We start from the raw sequence: 26,735 nt of genomic DNA, 5'->3' as shown, positions 1-26,735 counted from the left end.
CTGTCATGAATCTAGATACACCATAAGTTTTTCAATTATGAGGAATAACAATAGAAGTTAGGATCGATTCTTCTATTAAGAATATGAGGAGTAGAAATTGGCGTAGACCATTTGGCCTTTTACAGCTGTTGTGGCCATCCAGTGAGATCACTAGCAATTTTCTAACTTAGACCTACCTTCCCATGTTTTCCCCATTCTCTTTAACATCTTAGTGCACAGAAAACTATTTACCCATGTCTTGAATATACCTCATTACTGAGTACAATATATATAGCCCTCAAGGTGAAGAAAATTATTCTCATTTGCGTCCTAAATGATCCACACCTTAATATGAATTGTGATCCTCTGGGCTAGATTTGCAATTCTGGATTTAAAAATGATACTTTATGTTCTTTATATCATTCCAAATTTATTTGTTTGTTTTTAAAGTTGAACTGTAACTTATCTCAAATTGATTTTGCTGAACATTCTTATTCATTCTGGTAATATTGAACAATTCTCTGGTCAAGCTGCAGTTCTTTCATATTCATTGGAATTTATACATAGCAGTTAAATATGAAAGTTATGGCTCAATGTATCAGAAGGTCATGGGTTCAAACACCACTCCAGAGACTTGAGCGTGCAGTCGAAGAGAGTTCTGCAGTGTCAAGAGTTACAGTCTTTTATGGAGATGCTGAACTGAGCTGCCATCTGCTTTTTCAGGTGGATATCAAATCTCCCATGGCACTATTTGAAGATGGAAAGGAAGTTTTCCCTAGTTTCCTCATCAGTATTTTGTCTTTATCCAATTTCATGCAAAAGACATCATGTGCAGAAAGTCTGAAATAAAAACAGAAACAGCTGGAAATACACAGTAGGCTCAGCTGCATTATTTTGGATAGCAAAACAAAATTAATATTTAAGGTTGATGAACTCTCATTTTCTGTTTTTATTTCTCCAGCAGAAATTATTTAATCATTTCACATATTGCTGTTTATAGGAGCTTCTGGGTGCAAACAGGCTGCATTTCCTTTATTGGAACAGTGCATACTCAAAATACATGCTTTAAATGATTTTGGAAACACTGAGGTTGTAAAAGTTACCATATTTGTGTAGGTACTTCCTTCCTTTCTCTCGATTCTTTTTGCCTTTCCTCTCATGTTTTCTTTTTCTTCTGTTACCCACGTTCTCCCACTTGTATTTTTGTTTACCCTCTCTCTTTTATTCTGTCTTATTTTCTCCTTCATAAATTACAAAAGCCAAATCTATTTTGAGCAGTTTTGATTATCTTTCACTGGGAGGTTACTTGAAAATTGAACTCCATTCACCCTAGTATTAGTTATAATACTTTAAGTGACTTCCATCCATGAACTCCTCATCCATGTTTTTGGTTTAGTTTGAAGTATTGTTATTTGGTGTTGGTATGACTTTAGATTGTTGGCTGGAATGTCTCACCTTGATAACACCATGAACTTTTCATTCACAAACACTGACATTTTTATTGTCCATTAGGCTTTTCTGTTAAGTTGTGATGCTTGATCAGCAAATACAGACTTTTAAAAACTAAACATATACTGTCAAACTTAGTTTGTATCATTACAATTAAAATAGAATGTACATATTGAAATTATGGTATAATTATTTTACAAACCATGCAAAATTTAATAAAATTAATGTGTTTTTCATTTTCTGTCCAAATTAGGAGAGGACTTATTTTGTGGACTTTTAATATCTTTATTAAATATAATTCTGCTTTAAACTACAAGCCTTAAATAGTAACATGAACAAGTGCTAGTTGATAGTTTCCATATGAGTAAACAGTTTGGTGAATGTGACATAGAAAGAAGTTGCTGCCATCTATATCCCAAACATGTTTAACCAACGCCTCTTGATTATCTTGGAATTGATTTCCATTATTGTGGTTATACCAACTCACTTTGAAGTTGATAGCTCTGGAAACATTGCTTTCAACTGGCCAAACTGCAAGTTATAATTAAAGAAAGTTGAATGCACTTTTGGCCTTCTGCCTTCTCTTAAATACTTGTGTTTCTAACGATTTCATCTACTATGCAAAAGATTCCTCTGCAGTTACAGGAATGTTCCAGTTCAAAGTGTTGTTGCAAAGCCGGTAAACTGTAGACACGTTTGCTTTCTTTTTCATGTATAGGCGAAGCTTGTCTCGGAATGTTTCACCAAGAAAGCTATAAATCATGGGATTCAGACAACTATTAGAAAAAGCAGCCAGGTTGACAATATGACGTGTGAGCGGATAATAATGCCCCATTGATTTCTTGAAGGAAACTGATGAATCCTTTGTGCCTTGTAGGAGCTGAAGACTGATGAAAACATTTTCAGGTAACCAACAGATAAAGAAAACCAGAACAACCACAACAATCATGCGAAGGGCCTTCTGACGTCTTGGCCAAAGACGATTGTGTTTCTGGGCTTTTGTGAGAATCCGCACAATCCGTGAATAGCAGAGTCCAATGATAAAGAATGGGATGACAAATCCAAGGGTTACTTCCAACCATTGAATCTCTGTAACATCTGCAAAGCAAAAGTGAACTTCCCCCGTGTGGTGTGCTTGTACCACAGCAAATGGCAACATTGCAGCCAGGATGGATGTCAACCAGATCAGGCTACAGCTCCACTTTGCGTGCTGCAAGGTTCGGAGTGTGCCAGATTTCATTGACTGTGCCAGGGCAAGGTACCGGTCGATGCTCATCCATGTGAGAAAGAAGATGCTGCTGTACATGTTGATCTGCAGGAACAGAGACATGAAGGTACATAGAATGGCTATGTCATAGTACTTGTCATTCAGATTGAATACCTCAATGAGCGAATCTGCTACAAGGATCAGGTCAGCTACGGCAAGGTTTACAAAATAGAGATCTGGGATGGTCATTTTCTTATGATCATTCAAGTTTACAACTAGGATTAATCCATTCCCAATGAAGCCTATGGGAAATAGAAAAACTGTATACAAGCAAGATAGAAAGAGGCTGATACTGTAAAAATGGCTGTCGCTTTGGTTTTCTGTTATATAGCTACAGTGTAAGGTTTCATTACAGTAACTGGATTCATTTAGTTCACTTTCATTGGAAAATAGTAATAATTGTGATACTAGTTGCAATTCCATCATCAAAGGCAGTAGTAAATGTTTCAAAAATTATGTTTTGAATGATCCAGAAGTAATGCTTTGGTGTTTTAAGTATTTACACTTGTTTACATTGGTACAATCAGTCAATTCGACCCAATGTGTCAAAAATGTATCTGCCATACTTTATCTGCTGTTTGGAGAATCCAGTGGAACACAACTTGGATCCTGCAGTGGCATTGTGGTTTTGGTCAATAGATGTAGTTTTAGTCACCTTCAGTTCAACATGCATTCCTCTGGCCTTCATTCAGGAAAGTTTACACATTTATCAGTACACGTTGGACAAAGGTAAGAACTTTGGCAATGGAAAGCTGTGTGTGTCTGCTTGTGCACTGGTTGCTTTTCTGCCCTTTGACTGCAGATCGCAGTTCTTAATAGTTGAGGCCAAGCACTCGGGCTGTCAGATAAGAAATTCAGACCAGATACTTGCATTTGCCTGAGGTGGTCAAGTTCTAACATCAGGCATTGGTGTTTTGATTAAGCAGGTCCAGTGGTGATTGCATCTCACTTGTTTGGTGAGCTGAAACGTTTAGGCTTTACTTTGTATTGGCTTCCAATCGATAACTGACTGTAAATCCGATCAGACCACAAACTCCCAGTGAGCATCCTACAGTTAAGAGAAAGGTGAAAAAGAGAAGTAAATATGGATCAATATATTTTGTACACATAATAAGACAGTTCCTCATCAAAAGGGAATATTGTAATATGTGATTGAAAACCTTTTTCTATTGAGTGTAGGTTAATCTATACATGCATTTTGACATTTGTTAAAAACATACTATCCAATTATATTAGCAAACCGAATGAATAATAATGTACCACTTCATGTACTTGAATAAAATTCAGACACTGTGATGTGCACAGCAGAGAAGTTCAAAGCAAGGTCAGAACCTAATATTGAAATTTGTAGATGCATGTCCAACAATAAGACAACCATTATATAACTCATGTTAGTTGGGCTTAGTTTGGAAATGTTCATTAAGGAAAGAAAGTTAATCAATGGTTCCTGTAAATATCAGTTTGATGGAGGTAACATGTTTCTGTTTAGCACTATTTAGATGAACAATAACTTGAACATTAAAATTATATTTGTAAACATAATTGCAACACCATTATGTTTGCTTCTGACATTTCTGTTAATTACCGCTCAGTACTGAAGAAGAGTTTCAATAAAGAGCTGAAAGATAGCTGCTTAAAATGAAGAGTTTTCTTTTAAGCTAATTAATACTCTGAAAGCTCCTGCAGTAGTGTGGAGATTAGCTTGTCATCTTGAACTAGGAGCATGGCATTATTTATGTCAGTATAGCACAAAATTATGACAAAGCAAACTGATGATGTGCAGACATTCATAGTTTTAAAAAGACAAATCATGTCTTCCTTTCATAAGCAGTGGAATCTTAACACAAATTCAAATAGGAAATAAAAGTGCAGAGTATGAGGATTGCCTTTTGGTAAAATTGTATTGTGTTAACATGAAGTAATTGCATCTCTGTGTAAAAGCACGGTGAAAGAATTTGTTGCAGGAATTTGCAAGGCCTGTATCTACTGGAGAGTTTAACGAGTGAATCTAAGAAGCTGGAAGATTTCTTGCTTGGTTGCAATTGTTGCTTATGGTCTGGAGTAAGGAATGATTTCCTCAGGATTGCAACACACAGGTTGATAGTAACATAATCAAAGTTATTTTTTTAAAAAAAAGTCTAATTAATCATCATTCACCTTTGTGTCAGTCTAACTGAAAACTACAAATTCCACATAATTGCTTCTTGTGAGAAATTATTTTGGAGAAGTCTTATTTTCAAAATATATTCTTGAGTTGTAACTAGGGAAAAATATCACACATAAATGAGCTGAAAGCATTTATTGAAAACTTCATTTTTCTAACCATCATTTAATGATATTTTGTTTGGCTTTCCTAGTTTATTGCTGTACTGCCAATTTCTAATACTATTGATGCTGAAACTTTAATTTATCAACTTGGTGAAGAGTCACTAGTAGGGGCTTAGATGTCCATTTCCATTCTATGAGACATTATTGTATTTTGTGAAAGTATTGATTTTATAACCACTGCATGACATCCCTCCAAATCTCTGTAATTGCTCCATCTCTAGTAACCTCTGCAATTCTGTAATTCTGACCTTTATATATATTCTCACTTGCATTCATCCCCACTATTGATGACTGCTTTCAATTTCCTAAACCATTAGAACTCCTACTGTATCCTTTCTTCACACTCTCCTCCTTGAAGACTCTCTAGGACCTATACAGTACCTTTGACCAAACTTTTTGTCACCTGTCCCAATGTCTCCAGTCTTATGTCCAGAAATGTTTAACTACTTGGGCTCCCATGAAATACCTTGGATTATTTTACTACATTAAGGATATTATGTTGATGCGTTATAAATATACCACTTCTATTTTTACAATGTATGTAAGAAAACCATAGTACTCAAAGTGCTTTCCAACCATGCCTTTTTTAAAGGAGTGCAGTCTCTGTGAAGTAAGGAACCAATGAAGTAAACCAGATCAGTTGTAAAAAAAATCATCTGAAGGGCCTTCTGAAGCCTCCTCCAAAGAACATGATGTTTTTGTATTTTCAGTCAACTTGTGCACAATAGCCTGCAAACAGCAAAGGATATTTGTTTTGTGCATTTGTTTTCATGGTTTTGGTCAAAATATAAATGCTGACTGGACTCTTCAGAAAACTGCATTTGTGGGTTTGAATAATGAATTGAAATTGTTTGAATCTATTTGGACCACCATTTTTTGGTTAGCCTTGGTTCTGTTTTTCAGTCTAGTATGAACACATGATTTTCCACCTCAAAGCAAGGGGTGTTAGGAATTTCATTTAAACCGTCAATATATTGTTAACTGTGATTTGATAACACGCTTTCACGATGCTCTTAAACAAAATATCTATCATAATTTAGTCTTGAACTAAGTTACCTAATCATAGCAGATGGTAATTTTTTGTTTGCAAGAATCCTATCATTATGAAGTCCATAGCCTATTCAAGGTTGCTGCACCAGAAAGAAACAACAAATCTCGATTTATGTTTATTACTATTTGGAATAATCAGTATTACGATAGATTGTAATTCCACAACTCACCGCGTGAAAGGGTGTAGGGGGCAGATTCAGTAGCGACTTGCAAAAAGGATTTGGGGACACAACCTCGCAATTCTTTTCCTGTGCATAACAGATTTAATTGGATAGTTATTTTCAAGAGCTGACATAGCTACAGTGAGTCTTAATGAACGGCTTTTGTGCTATATAATCAGTTTAAATTTTAAGAGCTGTTTCCTGAGCTTTATTCCATTGCCATTTCAGATTTTATGTATTGAAATATTCATCCACATTCAAAAAAGATCTTTTGAGGATTCTTCTCCCAATACAGTTTTTATTTCAATTACAAGCAAAGAAAAAAATCTTATGAGTTCTTGTTTTGGTCTTTTGATTATCTTAATTCAATGCAGTTTAGTAAACTTTAGTAATCTCATTATCTCACTGGCTACTTCTTATAATACCCCCAGAGTGAAATCCATCAGGACCCAGGGATTTACCAACTCTCAGTTCGAACAATTTACTCAGTCCTATTTACCTGGTAATTGTTATTTTTTTTTTGAATTCCTCTCTCATTTTCAATTCTTGATTTACAACTATTTCTGGAATGTTACTTGGGTCTTATGTAGTGAAGATAATGCAAGATATTTGTTCAAGTCATCTATCAGCTCCTTATTTCCCATTACTAATTTCCCAGACCTATTTTCTATTGAGCCAGGATTCGGGGTCCACGTCACTGGAGTGAAACGTTTAGTCACGACTATCTGACCCAGTCAGGTTTGTGGCAAAACGTGTGTGAAATCAAATTAGCAACTGGAAGGAGATTGTGCTGATTTGGTTCAGATTGATTTTTGAATCATAAAGGTTTTCTCACCAGGAACATGTTTCCAATTTTGGGAGAATGGGTGCCTTAAATATGGAATAATCAGCAATAAATACAAAAGCAAATTCAGGAGATTTATCTTTTATTCAGTGAGTCATTTTAGTTTCATAGGTAGTGACATATTAATGTGTGTATCTTCTGACAAATGCAATGGCCAAGATCTGATCAGTGAGCTTGCATTAGGGAAGAAGCTTAATGGATCGTGTGAAAATGTCAAGCCTCACACTATGATGGTGATGTTTTTTTGTAGTTTGGCTTAAAGTGTGAGATTGCAATATATTTTTCATCTGCTTTATCCATGAAGCAGTACTCTCTTTAATTATGGGTGATTGCTGCCTTGCTTTACTAAATTATACATACATACTTCATACTTTGTACTTTTGTGAAAAACACTACATCAGTTCTTTACTGTTAATTGTTTTTTGAATGTCAGCACTGCAACAATGCCGGAAGTTACTTTATGCACAGGTTCTGCAAATGCCAATAACCAGACATTTTATTTCTGGTGTTAGAGGTAAGAAGACTGCCCAGAACAATGATGGTATTTTTAAAATGAGATGGTGGAAATAACCTGCAATCTTCTATCAGTATCCACTGTTTTCAAACTTCTTTCCAACTTATGTGTATGAATTAGAATACATGTGCAGATCAGGTGAATAGGCCGAAGGCCCTGTTTCCACACGGTAAGTAATCTAATCTAATCTAAATTGCCCATGGGTTAGGTGCGTTAGTCAGAAGGAAATGGGTCTGGGTGGGTTACTCTTCGGAGGGTCAGCGTGGAGTTGTTGGGCCAAAGAGCCTGTTTCCACACTGTAGAGAATCTAAATCAGAAAAAAAAATGATTGGCTAGAAAAGCATATTTAACCTTATGTTTTGGTTTGATATGTTTTATAAACTGGGTTAGCAGATCACAATTTCACTTGCTAGAGACATGAAGAAGCGGGAATATTGACCATTTCCTCATAATCTCATTACCGTTCAATCATCAATATCAGCCAAGCCACAACTGGCAGCTCTAAATCAGAGATGCTGTGTTCAATTTCCACTCCAGAGACATCTGCATGTAACTTAGGCTCTTACAAGTTTCATTGGTTACAATCATATGTGCAGTTGTCTCAGATGCATTGTTGTAATGCCAACACTAAGCTCAAGATCTCCTTCTCAATTGTGGAATATCCCGGTTCACGAATATTCAATTTCCTGGAGAAATGCTCGATAACTCTTTCTATCTTCTCATTATCTTCTTGTAAGAATACAGCACTGACACCCACATCATTTACACCAATAGCAAGCTTGAATGGCTTTGTGTAATTATGTGTGGCTAATACTGGGGCAGTGATTAAGGCAGCTTTCAGACTGCCAAGTACCTTTTGGCAGTCTGCTATCCACTGAAATTTTCTGCACTTCTTCAATAAGTCAGTCAGTGGAGCAACCACACTTTTAAAATTTGATATGACCTTCCAATAAAACCCACTTAATCCCTGGAATTGTAGTACTGTTGTCTTTGTTGATGGTTTGGGAAACTACCCAGAAACCTTTGTTTTCCTTTTCATGAGGCCATCTGTTCATGACCAATCACATGACGCAGGAATATTACTTGGTGAATTGACTTCTTATTGGTTTATCACCAAGCCTGACTCCTGAAGTTGATGGAATAATTTCAATAGATGCTGCAAATAAACCTTTCATGTGTGACTAAAACTCATCAGGTTATCAATGTATGCCACACTATTGGGTATTCCAGAACTTACTTAAATGGTTAGTCTTTGAAATCTGGCTGCCATATATTTTATATCAAATGCTATGTTGTTTAATTGCCAACTTATGAAGTTCAAACTCTCTCTCTCTGCTTTTCTTCTCTCTCTTTCTCCCTTTTTTCTGTTAGAGCCTTCCTCTCCTTTTTGTTCTGCTAGGCCTATTCTTTCCTTTCCTTTTTGTTCTGACAAGGCTATTCTTTCTTTTTCTCTTTCCTCTGCTTTTAATCATAATTAAAACTGTTTCAGTTCCTTTTTATGTTCAAGCTGCTTCGTCTGCAATTGAATTCTAGCCATTTCCAAAGATTCCGATGGCATTTCCAGCAAATTTTAAATGTTGAGCTATTGCTGTAATTACCTCCTTTTTCTCTCAAAAGCAACCCCAACTCTAGCTTGTCTATCAATTCCAACAGCTTTGCCTTGTTGATTTTTTGTAAAGCCACTGAAGTCACTCCTTCTATCCCCAGAAAACTCTTAGTGACTGAAAGAGCCATCACTACACAAAGCACTGTTTAAACCAGCCAAATTCAACATCCAAAACAAAAGGCACTAACACTTGCTGTCTTTGAGTCCAACAACCCTAAACCCAAATTGGAGTTGTACAATTATCCTGACAAGAGACCTAAATCTGTTACGAACCAGGCCAGACTCCCTCAAAATATTTTAAGAAGGTAGCCTAGACCATAATTTTAAAAAAATTTTACAGGTAGATATGAAGTGGGTGTTTCAGGCATGATGCAACTGGTCAAACCACTCAGCTGTAAGAAAAACAATTTATTTAAATGCTATAGTTGAAACAGGAACAAAAGAAAGCGGAATTTAGAATAACTTAACTACTGGAAAACTTAACCAACCAGATACAGCAACTTAATTAATTAACTGTTCCAATATAGTAAAATCCCATAAACATAGCCCTTGGCAAAAAGATAAATTACACAGGTTCTTACAGGCAGGAGGGACCAACATCCAGAGAGATTTCAAAGAAAGTCAGTTAGGAATCATTTACTGAAGATTGCACCCCTTCTGCACTCCAAAATCTTGTGACTACCACAACAAAATAAAAAAAAACTGGAAAACCCTGAACTGGGAGAACCAGCCAGTCCCCTTCCATTGTTAAATTGTTTTTTTTAAAAAGTCTAAAGGCCTTCTAGACTTTTCAGCCTTTCCAATCTCTCTTTTAAAAAAATCCTCAGGACAAAATAACCTTTTTAAAGGCATTATCACAAGGTGAACATAAACCATCCCATAGAACCACAAAGAAGAGAACAGAGTTCTTCCAGTTGTCACAGACATTGTTTATCTCTTAGCTAATGTCACAAAGAATAAATCATCTCAGCATTATCAAACTGCTGTTTGTGGGAACTTTCTGTGTGTAAGTTAGATGCAAGCATGTTTCTTAAGCTCCAGAAGAACTTCATTAATTGCATCGTTCTTTGGGGCATCCAGAGGTCATAACACTTCAATATCGAATAGTTCTTTCTGGAGCATCCTGACCAACTGTAGTACCATTGTCCTGGATGAATTCAAGGCCAGGATCTGACCTGAATCTTCCCAATGTGCAGTCACTGGAGATCTAATCCAGGATTTTCATCAAACCTCTTACTGCTCTATAAACCATCAGACAGTACATAAAGTCAAAATGTGATTGCTCTAAAAAAAATCTAAGTGTTAACTTTTAACAAATAGTTCCTTTTCTGTTTATAACCTCAGTCCAACACAAATTGCAATTACTTTTTAAACACTTATATTCTCTGGTGATTCAAAAGCTTCTATCAAATTGAAACATATCAGTACTGGAGAAATATAACAGTTCCTGTTTTAGACTTTGAGTCCCCAAGCAGTATGGAGTACTTTTAGATGAGGGCTTAACTACATGTTTGTAAATCATATTTGACATGTTGCTGTCAAATGAAATCTGCACTGTAGGCTCTCCTTTCACTGGAGATGAGGTTGAGCCCTTTCTCAACTCATTTTGTAGCAAGTAGACCAGCACATTTATCTTAACAATTTAAGTTAATTTTGAAGCTGGGTTACAAGAGCTGAAAGGACAAAGTGCTTTACTCGCATATACTGTGCATTTTTAAAATTTTGATTCTACAAAGTAATCGTAATTTGAGAAAGGCACTTCCTTGTTTATTTCCATGGCTTCTTGGCTTCCCCCCTCCATTCGTCCTTTACCTTGCAACAGCCCAGTTGAGAGATGGTGGCAGAGTGCTAACGTCAGTGGACTGGTAATCTAGAATCCTACATTAAGGTTTTGGGGACATAGGCTCAATTCCCACCATGGCAGATGTTTGGATTTTCAATGTAAAAATAAATCTGGAAATGTAAAAAAAAAGCTAACTCACCCACTGTCAATTATTGTAAAAACCTAATGCCACTAATACTTAGGAAAGACAATCTTCTGTCCTTACCTGGTCTGGTCTATGTGTGACTCCAGACCTACAGCAATTTTGTTGACTCTTACTTGCTGTCTAGGCAAATTGGAATGCCTAGCTCATATGCTCATATTCTCTGAATTAATAAAAGCAAACTCTGTTTGAGAAGTATTGAGTCAACACATGATCTGAAGTGATGCCAGTGTCCCATCTACTGTAACTGCCACTGGGCACACACTTACGCATGCATACATTTAATTGTTAGAATTAATTGGCAAGGGTTTTATTAAGCTTTATTATTCAAGAGTTTTATGAGCTGTTTAATTTCACAAAATACTAATTGGACAAGTGGTCGATAAGACCGTAAGACATAGGAGCAGAAATAAGCGTTCTGCTGATCAAATCTGCTCCGCCATTCAGATAGGTCATGGCAGTGTAATATACCATAATATGATATTTAAATTAAGAAAGCTTGTTACTTGACAATACCAGGAAACTGTTGAAGTCCACATTGATGCCCTGGGGTTGAAGTGTTCCACGCGTCTGGTGGTGAGGGAGCGGCGGTGAAGGAGGCCCAGGACCTCCATGTCCTTGGCAGAGTGGGAGGGGGAATTGAAATGTTGGGCCACGGGGCAGTGTAGTTAATTGGTGCGGGTCTCCCGGAGATGTTCCCTAAAGCGCTCTGCTAGGAGGCGTCCAGTCTTCCCAATGTAGAGGAGACCGCATCGGGAGCAACGGATACAATAAATGATATTGGTGGATGCGCAGGTGAAACTTTGGATGTGGAAGGCTCCTTTAGGGCCTTGGATGGAGATGAAGGAGGAGGTGTGGGTGCAGGTTTTGCAATTCCTGCATTGGCAGTGGAAGGTGCCAGGATGGGAGGGGGAGCTGTAGCGGGGCATGGACCTGACCAGGTAGTCACGGAGGGAACTGTCTTTGTGTAAGGCAGAAAGGGGTGGGGAGGGAAATATATCCCTGGTGGTGGGTTCTTTTTGGAGGTGGCAGAAATGTTGGCGGATGATTTGGTTTATGTGAAGGTTGGTAGGGTGGAAGGTGAGCACCAGGGGCATTCTGTCCTTGTTATGGTTGGAAGGGTGGAGTCTGAGGGCGGAGATGCGGGATGTGGACGAGATGAATTGGAGGGCATCTTTAACTATGTGGGAAGGGAAATTGCGGTTTCTAAAGAAGGAGGCCATGTGGTGTGTTCTGTGGTGGAACTGGTCCTCCTGGGAGCAGATACGGCGGAGGCGGAGGAATTGGGAATACGGGGTGGCATTTTTGCAAGAGGTAGGGTGGGAAGAGGTGTAATCCAGGTAGCTGTGGGAGTCAGAGGGTTTGTAAATAATGTCAGTGTCAAGTCGGTCGTCATTAATGGAGATGGAGAGGTCCAGGAAGGGGAGGGAGGTGTCAGAGATGGTCCAGATAAATTTAAGGTCAGGGTGGAAGGTGTTGGTGAAGTTGATGAATTGCTCAACCTCCTCGCGGGTGCACGAGGTGGCGCCAATGCAGTCATCAATGTAGCGGAGGAAGAGGTGGGGAGTGGTGCCGGTGTAATTACGGAAGATCGACTGTTCTATGTAACCAACAAAGACACCAAGGGAAAATTATTTGATGACAAATTTGATATTAACTCTCCAATGAAGATCTGCTTGTTCGTTTTGTTTTCTTTCAGGGGAACAGTGATTTTATTGGAAGTGATGTGCCTGTGATTTTTCAGTGACCTACCCCTATTCTATCTCCCTAAATCATAAAGATGGCTTTTTACAAAAAAATCACTTTTGATATGTTGACTAAGGTACCTTGCTACCTGTGGGGTGTGGCTAAAAGATCATAAGCGCAACTGCTGAAGTAGTTTGTGTTCATGGGCACAGCTGAAGATCCAACTTGTGGAATGGAATATTAAAAACTCATTAAGTCCTGTTCGCCCTTGCTCACTATTCCACCAGGGCTTCCAGGCTGACAAAATCTTGAGTTTAAAATTGTCACCCCTGTGCTTCCTTGGCTTCCTCCCACCTATCTTTGTATGCTTTTCTAGCACTACAGCCCTCAAGCTTCTGCATTCTTTCAACTCTGACCTCTTGTGTTATTTCAATATTAAATTCTCTAATAGTGGTTACCAAGACTTCATCTGCCTCGACCCCAAGGTTTGGAATTGCCTCCTTCTCTCTTTCCCCCTCCCAAGATGCTCCTTTTAACATATTTAACATAGCTTTTTGTCAATTTTCCTAACATCTCCTTGTAGCTATGAGTATCAGATTTTGTCTGATAGCACATTTGTGAAGGGCTTAGGATATATTAAGGAATTTGTATAAATATCTGCTAATTACATTTACAGTAGACTAATAAGAATACCTCTCCTTCCTCAGCACTGCCTTAACTGAATGACTGTTACTGATGTGGTACTTAGGAATTTTAAAACATTCAACTATGAGAAATTGTTTCCAATTATATTTTAGGTAAGGAGTGTAGCTGACTGAATATTCATTCAGGCACAGAGACAAAATCAGAAATATAAAGTGAAGAATTTTATAGTACATGCTGTATTCTATATGTGACATGGTGGACTTTTAAAATAATATTTTATTGATGATTTTGTTACAAGGTTCCCGCAGAATTTCAGACGGATGTTTATACCTTCATGAAGGATTCTAATTTTACAAATGTGTCGGATTCCAGTACCATTGTGTCATTTGGCTGGCTCACCTAAACAATTTATGACAATTTTCCATGAAAATGAAACCGATGACAAAGTGCAGAACTCTGCAGTCTAAGTCCTAAGTTGCACAAAGTCCATTCCTGTGCTCAACGACCCACACTTGGGCCTTGGTGTTAAAATTCTCATCTTGCTCTCATATCCCTCCACTGCCTTATTTCTCTTTATCTCTGTAACTTCCCCATCATCATTATCATCTGAGATAGCTCTACGCCTCCAATTCTGGCCTTTGGAGAATCCCTCATTTTAATTGTCTCATCATTATAAACTGTGCTGTGCCTGCAGCTGCCATCAAGGCTTTAACTTCTGGAATTCTCTACCAAAACCTCTACTCCTCTTAAGAATCCTTAAAGATTACCTCATTGGCCAAGCTTTGAGTCACCTGCCTTAGCATCTGAACCTGTTGATCCTGTATCAAAATCTGTTTGATCGCTCTAGTGAAGCATTGGTTAGTCATGAGGTGATATGAGGAGTTAGACATGAGGAGTCTCAGGATTCAAATGTACTTTTCAGGGGATCCATCGGAGTTTCCTTGATACCGAGTCAAAGTTGTATATAACAGTACTGATAGCAGCTATTTTACCAGGAAAGATGGGATAACAAAAATTTTGGTTGCTTAATCGCATTGCTCTCTCCATTGATTATTCCAGTTCTGCCAAATATTTCCAATGTTTTCATAGAATCGTAGAATCCCTACAGTGTGGAAACAGGCCATTTGGCCCAACAAGTCCACACTGACCCTCCGAAGAGTAACCGTCCCAGAGCCATTCCCCTACCCTATTACTCTACTTTTCTGGTTTTGTTTGTGAGACTGCCTGGATTCTGTGTCCATGCATTTAACAGTGAACCTTATCTTGTATCTCTGAAAAGCACAATGATGATCAGATTTGACTGAGGTCTTCCAATGTTATCTCAATTCTTATGAAAACTCAGGGTCTAGCTGCAGGCTGTAGCCTAAATGGCACAAAATTCCAGCCCCATACTTCCCTGTACTTGTGACCTACTTTCATACTCAACCTCTGCCTGGAAGAATTCCATCCTTGTGTTGAAATTTCCATTACCAGCTCCAACCCTATAACTCTTTATGTAACTCTAATTCTGGTCTCTTGCACATCTGATCGTCATCGCAGCACCATTGCTGGCTGTTCCACCAACTCCCTAAGCTCTGGAATTTCTTCCCTAAACTTCTCTACCTTGTTCTTCTATAAAATTCAGATTAAGCCTCGGGATTTGACAAAGCATTTTGTCACCTTTCTTGCATTTCTTTGTTATTGCTGTTATATTCTGTTTGATTTCTTTTTGTTTTGTTCGTTCATGGCAATCCCTTGAGGTTGAGGATGATGGCCTTCATTCCATTGATCTATTTGTGGGCTGTCAGTGGCTTATGAGTCCAATCTTGGTTTTGAAAGTTCTTCCGCATTCAGGAGAAGTAGTTCCAGTAGGCAGATCAGGCTTTGGTTGTTGCTGCCTCACATTCCGTTTTCTTCTCTTTTCTTCTAGTTCTGCGCATCTGTTGGCTTCGAAAGTTGCTGTTCCTTCTCAGGTGATGGTTTGCCAGAGGTTCCCTGTCCTTGGCATTGGTTTCGTAATTGTTGATGTCGATGTTACATTTCTTCATGTTGGCTTTTAAAATGTCTTTGAATCTCTTTTGTTGTCCGTCTTTTATACGTTTGCCTTCTTTAAGCTGGTAGTGGAAGACTTGTTTTAGCAGACATTCGCCTTTCATCCGAATAACATGACCACTCCATCTTAGTTGGTTCTTGATGAAAAGCTTGTTGCTTTTGCTTCATTCAGCATGCTGACATTGGTTCTTCTATCTTCCTTGATATTCAAGGTGGTTTGAAGGCAGTGTTGATGGAACTTTTCAAATACCTTCAGATGTCGTCAATTATGTTGTCCAAGTTTTGGTGCATACAGAAGTATTGAGATCTCCAGTGCTTTTTACACTAACATTTTGATATCTGTCCGGATGTCACAATCATGTTTGGAGACGTCCAAAAGCTGTTCCAGTGCATTTAAAATGATGTTGGATCATGTCATTAAGGTTAACATTGGAGGTGAGGTGACTTCCAAGATCTGGAAAGTGGTCCATGTTTTTCAGGGTTGTTTTGTCAAGTTGAATTGATGGTTCTATCTATTTTGTCTTAGCTGGTGACAGTTGATAGATTGTCTGAGTCTTCTTGGAATTGATGATAAGTCCAAGTTACATGTATGCATAGTTGAAGGCAGTCAGAATCTGTTGTAGGTGGCTTTCTGAGAGAGTTGCAACACTTTTGTCATCCACAGGTTGGAATTCAATGAGGGAACTCATGGATGTCTTGTTTTTGGACATAAAGGTGGGCAAGATTGAAAAGTCTACCATCTGTTCTGTAGACAGTTTTGATTCCTGGGGCTAGGTCATCCTTGATGATGTGGATGATTGTTGCAGTAAAGATGATGAACAAAGGTGGGGCAATCATGCATCCCTGTTTTACTCCTGACCTGACTTGAAAAGGCTCTCAGTTTCTGTTGCTGACCAGAACTGTGGCAAGCATGCCATCAGGGAGGAGTCTCCGGATTCAAATGTACTTGTCAGGGGATCCATTGGAGTTTGCTTGATACCGAGTCAAAGGCTTTGGTGAGGTCGATGAATGCCATATACAAAGGTTGAAATTGTTCATGATACTTGTCGTTGTCACATTATGAAGATCATGTTGATTGTTCCACGTGATGATCTAAAACCGGCTTGTGTCTCCGGTTAATGTTTGTTAATGGTATATTGAAGCATCTACTGTCATGTTAACTGAATGCAACCTCTTGCTTCGTAAAAGCTCTGTAAAAATTCAAGTTGTCTTATAATCATTCAGCCTGCCATATGTTGCAGGCATTCCTCCTGATCTGGGGTTCCTAAAATGTACTGAGAAACATTCATGCAGAAATCAGTCCAATTCTGGAATTTCACCCAGTAGTTCATCGATCTAGTACCAATCTAAATAGTGACTTCCATAAATTCTCACTCACCATTGTAAGAGTTCAGGGGCTTTAACGTGAATGATTTCTACCTTCCTGCCTCAGAGGCTAAGATTGGCTTTTTGTTGGAATTCTCGTGGGACATTACTGGGAATTCAGGAACAGGGGTAAGCCATTCAGCAACGCAAACTTCTTACATCATCCAGTTAGACCACTACTGATTGATATTTTTAGTGAATTACCTACCTTGGTTTCTAATCCTCATCTCTCAAAAATTAATCAATCTCAGTTTTTACATTTTCAATTGAACACTAACTTCATTAGCTTTTCTAAACGTTGTATTCTGGATTTCCACCACTATTCCCACTACATTTCCAAGCAATGATACCTGATAGCATCACCTGAGCAGTTTATCCTTAATTTAAGTACTTATTCATGGCTCTCCATCAGAGAAATAGGATTAATCCTGATATGTCTCCCCCTTCTGGCTCTAACTGTCTCCTCCCCGCTACCCTCCAGTACACTTCTTGCTCTGTCTCTCTCCACTTCCTACTCTGTCTCTCCCACATTGCATCTGACTGTCCTGTTTTAACTCTGCCTCTCCTGCTTATACTCTGGTTAATTTTCCCTCCACTTCTAATTCTCCTACTCCTTCCCCTTGAAGAAAGTACAAGCCTATTTATGCAATCTATTCATGCTTTTTTAACTTTTAATCCAACGATCACTTCTGTTGAATGGACAACCAATGAACTGAATAGCCAAGGCTCTAGAGAGGGCTTTGAACAAATTAAGAGGAAGAGAGTTCGGAACTGGGATACATAACTTTAAAAATCAAAAGGATATGGTGGTAAAATAGAGCACCCAAAACGTTAACTCCAATTTCTTTTCACAGAATGCTGCCAGACTTGCTGAGCTTTTCCAGCAGCTTCAGTTTTTGGTTCTGATTTACAGCATCCAAAGTTCTTTTGTTTTTTTCTTGGAACAATATGTTGTGCCAGCAGCCAGGTATCGAGATATTTTGCATCTGGTAATGTGATGCAGCAGATTTAATAAATGATCTCCAAGGAAAAGATCCCATAAAGAGCAGCAACTATAATATGATAGAATTTAGCCTTCAGTTTGAGAATGGGAAACTTGGTAGGAAACCACTGTGCTGGATTTTGGTTGTTAGGGATATTAAGTGATCTCTAAAGATAAATTAGAAGAAATTACACAAATCAAGGTTACACTCCCTGAAATTTAGAACATGAAGGGGTGATTTGAACACAGCTTACCAGATATTGAACAGAGCTGGAATGAAATATAGAGAGAAACTAATTCGTCTGATTTAACAATTTAAGACGAAGGCATTGCCTAAAATTTAGTGACAAACGTTTTGAAGAGTTCATTTGGATTCAAAGGAGATAGAAGTTTGAAATTCTGTAAAAAGCAATTGATATTCAATGAAGAATTAATTTTAAATCTGATGTTGAAAATGAAATGTATTGAAAGATATGTGTAAAGGTTGGTATGTGGAGTGAAATCAGCCATAGTACATTGAATAGCGGAACAAGGCATCTAGAGCTGAATTTGTTTAAATTTCACAGGATGGGTGTGACATCTGCTAGGCCAGCATTTATTGCCCATTTCTAATTGTCCAGAGGACAGTTAAGAATCAGACACATTGCTGTGCACCTGAAATCACACGTAAGCCAGACCAGGTAAACATGGTAGATTTCCTTTTCTCAAAAACATTTAATGACAACTGTTTTTAATGACAACTGACAAATGATCTTTATTAGGCCATCTTTTTAATCTAGTGTTTATTGAGTTCAAATTCCACGATGTGCTACAGTGGGGTTTGAAATTATGCTCCCAGAACATTAATCTGGAGTTCTGAATTCTTAATTGAGTGGCATTTATCATCTCTTTTCTGGTGTTCTTTGCATCCACCCCAAGGCCAGAATATCTTTACTGAATTACTGAGCCAATGGACAGTATAGGGATCAGTAGCATAAAGGAAGAAGCTAAATATTTGATTAGCAGGCAGCTCCCCATAAAAGAATTGACAATGAGTGTAACTGAATACAGAGGACACTGGCTTTTAATGGTAGATACTGGATATTGTTCCACTGATATTTTGCACAAAGAAAAACCAGAAAAACCCGTTCCCCATTCACTTAGCATTCAACCGACACTTGTGGAGAGAAAAACAGGCAGGGTTTCAAGTTGATAACCTTGAAGTTCTGGTAAAGAGTCACCTGGCTGAAGCATTATCTTTGATTCTGTCTCCACAGGTGACTCTGTTGAGTTTTTTGAGCATTAACCTGCTTTTTATTCCATACTTTCAGTAACCACAACCTTCTACATTTGTTCAATTTCCATTTATTTTCTAGGTAAGAGACAGCAGTGTGCACCATCTATAAGGTCTGTAACAACTCACCAATGGTCTTTAGATAGCACCTTTTAAACCCACCACATTTATCACTGTGAGCAGCAAGGGCAGCAAATACATGAGAAGACCACCACATGCAAGTTCTCCTCAAAGCAATACAGTATCCTAACTTGGAGTTATATAGTCGTTCCTTCAGTGTTGCTGGGTCAAAATCCTGAACTTGCTCCCTAACCTATATCACAGCGACTGCAACTATTCTAAGTTATCGAGAGTGTGGTGCTGGAGAAGCACAGTAGGTCAGGCAGCATCTAAGGAGCAGGAAATCGATGTTTCGGGCTAAGCCCTTCATAAGGAATGATTCCTGATGAAGGGCTTATGCTCGAGATATTGATTCTCCTTTCCTCTGGCTATTCTATGTAGTTTGCCACCATCTTCTCAAGGGCAATTAGATTGGGCAATCAATGTAAGCACTTGGTGATTTCCTGGATTGCTTCTCATTACCTGAGAGATCAGCTGAATTTACTGTAATATTCATGTTTTTTTATTGACCTTGGGCATTTATCTCCACTTTGCCTGTGATTTTGTGGAAATTGCAGAGACAGGACGGGTTCTTGAGGTATATTGGGTGTTAGGAGAGAGACAGAAGAAAGAAGGATTGTGATGCTCCTGCCATCGTGATATGCGACCAGTTTGATGGTCCAGTCGGTCATTTTCTGTCCATTAGTTTTGTGCTTTTTACTCATGTTCTGCAATTTCCGAGTAAGTGGCTACTGACTTTACCTTTTTAGTAATCTTGAACTCTATTACGCACAATCATGTCATAGAGCCACAGAATTATTTGCAGTGCAGAAGGAGGCTATTGACATATTTGTGTCTGCAGTAGCTCCTAAATGAACATTTCACTTCGGGCTGCTCATCTGCTTCTCTTCATAAGCCTACATACTACTCCTTTACAAATAACATCCTAATTTCCTTTTGAATTCTTCAATTGAAGCCACCCACTCAGGCAATGCTTACTACGTTCTAACTACTCACTGCATGAAAATGTTTGCTTCTATCTTTGAAACTCATGTTCCTCTTCCCTGGAACCATTCCCATAAATCTCTTCTGACCCTCTCCAATGCCTTCACAGCCTTTGTGTAAAGTGTGGCATCCAGAACTTGACATGATACTTCAGCTGAAGCCAAATTAGTGTCTTATACAAGTTCAATGTACTTTCTTGCTCGGATATGATATGCCTTGTGAAAAGTACTCAACCCCATTATTGAATACTCTTTCAACCTGTCCTGAAACCTTTAATTATTTATGCAATTATACACTTAGGTCCCTGCACCCACTTTAGAATTGTACTCTATTTTGCATTATTTTTCCATATTCATCTTTCCAAAATTAATCATCTCTCATTTCTATGCATTTCACTTCACAGGCCATGTGTCCATCCAGTCCACCAACTTATCTGTGTCCTTTGAAGTTTGCATTATATTCCTCACAGTTTACAGTGCTTCCAAGTTTTATATCATCCAGAGTTTGAAATTATGCCTGTATAGTGAGCTGTAAGTCATTTACATATATCTGGAAAAGCAAAGAGCCAACACTGATCATTGGGGAGTTCTACTATAAGCCTTCCTCCAACCTGAAAATCATCTATTAATCATTACTCCCTGTCTCTTGCCACTCCAGCTAATTCTGTTTCCAAGTTGCTACTGTCTCTTTTTTTGTTCCTAATGCCATTTTTGTGTGAATGTCCTTCTGTTGTGATGGAAAAAGGCTTCATATAGAAATGGAATTATTGAAGCTTTTGTCTCCATTTGTGAAGCATCCAAACCCCACATTTTTTAAAAAAGTGTTATTGTAATATCATTACAAACAGGGATCCATTCATCAAAACCTCTGCACTAAATCATTAGAAATTTTTTTGCGCAATCTAGAACCACGTTACATTGAATTGAAACAAATGACCTGTCATGTAGCCTCTGCCAATTTGTTTGTGCATAAGTAGTTTTAATTAATCCTTAAATTTATTGAGCACTCAAATGCATTTCATCTGTTTAGTCTGTTTAGCCAATAATCTTCCTGTAAACACAAGGTTATTGGCAGTGCATTTTCTGCAAAAATCAATACCCAATTTACAATTCAGATGCTGGATGCTAGAAATGTAGTGCTGTGTGAACCTTCTTAATTTGAAGTACTGAAATAATGGAAAAATATCCTGGAATGTTGTTGTAGTTTTTTTTGTTTTGTTGAAAGATGTTGCCATGATCTGGGGAGGATCACAATCAGGTTTTCACAGGAAAACAATTCAGAGCTGTGAACAAATTCTTCCGAGACATTTTGATTCAATACTTTGTTATCCTCATCTATCCTGAGTTTTAATTCTGCCTTCTAATTTGGTTTTGTATACAGGAAGTTTGGAGGCAATCGGGTACAATGGATTTATTTGTAATATACCTAAATATAGTCTGTAGGTCAGTCTTAAACCTATCCTTTATTATGAACGTTACGATCAATATTTGTGTTCTAATACTGTACTGAAAAGATTTCCAGAATAATGAACGTTAGTTACATTTTATTGTTAATAAGCTTTGTGATGGTAGGAAAAATGCAACCTTTTTCACCAAAAGTTGTCAAAGTCCTTTTTGCCATGTAAGATACAGTTGCCAACTCTGGTTAGACTTATTTCTGGAGTTTTACTCCATGATTTTCACCCTCTGTGTGTGGCCCAGTCAACTGAACAGTCTCACTGGCCCTGACAAAAAGATTAATTTTATATTGTGAAATGTCTAACTTTTCAACTTTTAGAAGATTTACACGATTATGGTACAAGTTGAAATATCTTGTGCGTGTTTCCATTGTTTATTTTTTTCAATCATCCATATTTCTATAACTAATAAAGGTTCACAATGAAACTTTTTCTTAAATGTCCCAGGTTTTGTTTTTAGATTTAGGCTGAGAGGGGAAAGATATATAAGACACCTCAGGGGCAATGTTTTCACTCAGAGGTGATATGTGTATGGAATGAGCTGCCAGAGGAAGTGGTGTACAATTGCAACGTTTAAAGGGCATCTGGATGGGTATATGAGTAAGAGGGGTTTTGAGGGATATGGGCCAGGTGCTGGCAGGTGGGACTAGATTGGGTTGGGATATCTGGTCGGCATGGACGATTTAGGTCGAAGGGTCTGTTTCTGTGCTGTACATCTCTATGACTCTGTTGGGGTTTTGTTCATACTACTTAATATCCTGGGAATTTATTTTAATTCCTAAAGGCTCCAGGGCAATTCTGGAAGATGTTTGCGACCTGTTTTGCTTCTAGCTAGATCATTCATTACCTTTTCATTTAGTCTAGATTAATCCAGATATTTGGCTGTGGTAAAGGACAGGAGAAAGTGAGGACTGCAGATGCTGGAGAGCAGAGTTGAAAATGTGTTGCTGGAAAAGCGCAGCAGGTCAGGCAGCATCCAAGGAGCAGGAGAATCGACGTTTCGGGCCCTTCTTCAGGAATGAGGAAAGTGTGTCCAGCAGGCTAAGATAAAAGGTAGGGAGGAGGGACTTGGGGGAGGGGCGTTGGAAATGCGATAGGTGGAAGGAGGTCAAGGTGAGGGTGATAGGCTGGAGTGGGGGTGGGGGCGGAGATGTCAGGAAGAAGCTTGCAGGTTAGGAAGGCGGTGCTGAGTTTGAAGGATTTGACTGAGACAAGGTGGGGGAGGGGGAATGAGGAAACTGGAGAAATCTGAGTTCATCCCTTGTGGTTGGAGGGTTCCTAGGCGGAAGATGAGGCGCTCTTCCTCCAGCCGTCGTGTTGCTATGGTCTGACGATGGAGAGTCCAAGGACCTGCATGTCCTTGGTGGAGTGGGAGGGGGAGTTGAAGTGTTGAGCCACGGGGTGGTTGTGTTGGTTGGTCCGGGTGTCCCAGAGGTGTTCTCTGAAACATTCCGCAAGTAGGTGGCTTGTCACCCCAGTATAGAGCAGGCCACTTTACCGAGTGGTAAAGGACACTCGATGTTGCCCTGAGGGAAAGCTTGAGCAATCAGTCTGACACAGAGTTCACTTTTTTTGATATCAATTTTCATCTGCCACCAAGTATTAAGTGATCTCATCAATCAATGCAAACAGCCAATTATAATGATATATACTCTCAAACAGCAAACCATGAAGTAAAACTAAGTGAATTTTCCCACTCTCTTTAAAGTTAAAATTTTACATAGAGTGAAATAAACAATGGAAACATTCACAAGATATTTCAACTTGTACCATAATCGCGTAAATCTTCTAAAAGTTGAAAAGTTTGACGTTTCACAATATAAAATTAGTCTTCTTGTCAGGGCCAGTGAGGCTGTTCAGTAACAATTACGAATGTAGTATAAAATTAAAAAGCCAGTTATGTCACAATCAGCAGGATTGCATTTTCAAAGGATTTTACTGTAAAACCAATGGTTTGAAAGATCAGTTTTTTTATTTGCTCTGTTATTTCAATGATTAAAGGGAGAACTTCAAATATGTGCTGGAAGTATAGAATCACCAACATAGCAACTTATGTGTGGATTCCATACGTTACAGTCAGTTTCAGAGACATAGTAGAAGCATTGGTAGGTTTGATGTCATTACTAATTCAGAATTGGTTTTAATGTGACACATTGTTCTTATTTGTATAAGAAGATATAAATTATGATTTGGCATATACATTTCAGTTCTTTGAGCCATTTAATATGATCATAGTTTATCTCCTACCTCAACTTTATTATCCTGTACTACTCAAATGTTCCTTAATAATACTTTGTATTAAAATATCTATCAATCTGTTGTGGTTCTGTTCGCCGAGCTGGAAGTTTTTCCAGCTCGGCGAACAGAACCACAACAACGGACACCCGAGCTACAAATCTTCAACCAGACTTTAAATCTATCAATCTTGTATTCAAATATATTTCTGAGCATCTACGGCTCTCTCAAATTAGAGAATCCCAAAGATTCACAATCCCATTTGAGTGAAATCTCTCGATCACTCAGTCCTAAATGCCAGACCACTGCAAGAACCAATTTCATGAACCTTTGTTACATGCCCTTTAAGGTAAGTATATCCTTCCTTGGGTGAGTCACTGAAATACTTTAGATGTGACCTCACCAAAACCCTGTACAATCACATTAAAGCTCTTTCAATCTTATTGTTAAATCTGTTTGATATAAAGACTAACATAGTGTTTGCTTTTCTAATTACTTGCTTGCAACTCTTGTGATTCATGTACAAGTGTAACCAGAACCTTGTCAACAGTATTTTCCACTCACTCACCATATTTAAAAAAATTCTGTTTTTTTCCCTTTGAAAATCAACAACTTCACTCTCCTTCACATTATATTCCATCTGCACATTCACATTCATTTACTTAATTTTTCTGTGATCCTTTGCACCTTTTTTTGCATTCTCTTCATTCCTTTATTTTCCCAACCAACTTTGTTGCATTCATCAACCTGGATACATTACACTCAGTTCCTCCAATTAATTGATTCATTTAATTGTAAATGGCTGAGGTTGAGGACACCAATTATTGTGGTACTTGGCAGTAACAGCTTGCTAAGCCAAACATAACCTGGTAATTTTTCAGTGACCGTTCAAATAACAAACGGTAATGGATTCACATCCTGTTCCAAATAGTTGTGTCCACAAACGGAGACTGACACTGCAGTATGTAGAGCAAAGTGTCATTTTTAGATGAAATGATAACCTCTGTGAAGTTGCATTGTCAGGTGATTGGAAAAGATCCTGTAGGATTATTTTAAGAAGAGCAAGGGAGTCACCTTGAGTATCCCATCTAATACATATTCTCCAACTAAAACTGGTTCACTGATCATTATCACATTTCTGTTGTTGAGCATTTATTGCATACATTTTATGCAGTGTTTTCTTCAACATTGACTCACTTTACATATACTTAATTAACTGTAGTGTCCTTGTTCTGACCTCCCACGACTCAACACCTGTCCACGCCAAGTGAAAACCAAACAGACATTTAGTGGCAAGATTCTGCTGTGTTCTCATGAATAATCAACAGTAGTGCTCAAAGAAAATGAAACAGACACAAACTTACTTTTAAGTGCTGCTATGGTTTTCTCCTAGGTTTCTGCAGTCATGTCCTGGAGATTGATTGATTAATTAATTCCTGGAGACTCCCAAGGCAATCCTGGAGGGCTGGCAAACTTTTAAGTGGCGTAATATTTCCACTAATACTGAAGCCCTCAAGACATTTTGTTAACACATGCTGACAAATTAGCCATTTAGTTCCCTTGACACACCATACTTCCTCAGCTCTGAAAAGCAATATGTGATGTGTTCTTCAAAGTGATTTAGTATGTCCTGAGGTTGTGAAAGATGTTATAGGAGTGAGTTGTTATTTTTTCCCTATAGCTTGTCACTGATGGTTGTCGGTGTCCACTCTCCCTTTTGATATTTCTCTTCTTTCTTTTACATCACTTTCCATATGCAGAAATGCTCCAGCATTGGCATGGTATCTGCCCAGTCTAGATTAGGAAGCAGGACTCAATGCTATACTCCACCTCATGCGCGTCACTGAGCAGCAGTGTGAATATTATAACAATGCCAGTGTTATGTGGCTTTTATATTTTTATTATGATAATTCCCTTCAATGCTCATGGTAATAAATGTAGCTCAAGTGAAAGCAGTTGCTTTATGCACTAGATTTAACCTATTGTGTCTAGTCACTCCCGAAGTTAGAATAATTCATTTCATTATAGTATTGTTGGAATCAGTTTTGAAAATTAACAGATGCAGAGTTAGGTCATACATGTGTTGGTGTGAGTGAAAGATAAATTATAATGATGCAAGTGTTTTGTATTGCTACTTGGTCCCTTTGATTAATAAAAAAGAAACACATCTTTATGAATGAAGTTAATTTCTTCATGTCCATGTAATCTATGCAGGGTTGCAAGGGACTTAGAAAATGTGAGGATTTGGTGCTGAAAGAAGGATCTTATGCCACAAATTGGGGGAGTGGGGTGGAATGAGGAAAGAAATTGAGGGGGGAATGGTAGAATGAGAACAAAGATATACAAGTTCCTGACCAAAATACATAAAAAATATTTTGACATTATTCAGTGTTGTCTGGTACATTTTTACCCAAACTACAATACTAAAAGGATGAACGATAAACAGTACAGAACACTACTGTTACAGTGTTGTCTGTTGTATCTTAGCACACATTCTGTAAACACTAATAAATAAATTCATTGCAAAAATGGGATACTCCTGTAAGTCCTGATTTCAGAGCAATTCAACTTTCAAAATAGTACCTGTTAGTTCTGTCTCCAGATTATAGATATCCTCTCCAAGGAAAGATCGGCAAAGAAACTGATGGAACTGTTTCCCTTGATTTCTTTTCAAATCATCAGACTGGGTATTAATCTAGCCCTTCAGCTCTATGCAGAATTTGGGTGTAACTGAAAATTTGTAGACCAAACTAAACGCCACCTGCTGTGCAACAA

The 26,735-nt window shown here is 38.2% G+C and overlaps 2 protein-coding genes across 5 annotated transcripts in view; one reads left to right on the top strand and one right to left on the bottom strand.

Annotated features, from left to right (window-relative positions):
* The window catches only part of LOC132825488 (uncharacterized protein C7orf50 homolog), a 408,037-nt gene that overhangs the window by 87,273 nt on the left and 294,029 nt on the right, over positions 1 to 26,735 (top strand). The window lies entirely within an intron of this gene.
* Positions 858 to 26,735, bottom strand: gper1 (G protein-coupled estrogen receptor 1). 4 transcript variants are annotated; one of them, XM_060840320.1, is made up of 3 exons: positions 26,544 to 26,735; positions 6,244 to 6,321; positions 858 to 3,743 (listed from the first exon to the last, which is right to left on the bottom strand). In XM_060840320.1, exon 3 carries the CDS (start codon positions 3,119 to 3,121, stop codon positions 2,045 to 2,047), a length of 1,077 nt encoding a protein of 358 aa, XP_060696303.1. In that variant the 5' UTR covers positions 3,122 to 3,743; positions 6,244 to 6,321; positions 26,544 to 26,735; the 3' UTR covers positions 858 to 2,044. The 4 variants fall into 4 exon arrangements, with proteins under 4 accessions (XP_060696303.1, XP_060696304.1, XP_060696302.1 ...); XM_060840321.1 differs by lacking the exon at positions 26,544 to 26,735 and adding an exon at positions 25,325 to 25,488; XM_060840319.1 differs by lacking the exon at positions 6,244 to 6,321.

The sequence above is a fragment of the Hemiscyllium ocellatum genome, chromosome 20 (genome assembly GCF_020745735.1).
Source record: "Hemiscyllium ocellatum isolate sHemOce1 chromosome 20, sHemOce1.pat.X.cur, whole genome shotgun sequence".
Lineage (NCBI taxonomy): Eukaryota > Metazoa > Chordata > Chondrichthyes > Orectolobiformes > Hemiscylliidae > Hemiscyllium > Hemiscyllium ocellatum.
This window is presented reverse-complemented; position numbering and strand designations above follow the sequence as displayed.

Coding starts and splice junctions, on each gene's coding strand:
- gper1 (XM_060840320.1), bottom strand. CDS start 3,121: ATGATGGAATTGCAACTAGTATCACAATTATTACTATTTTCCAATGAA.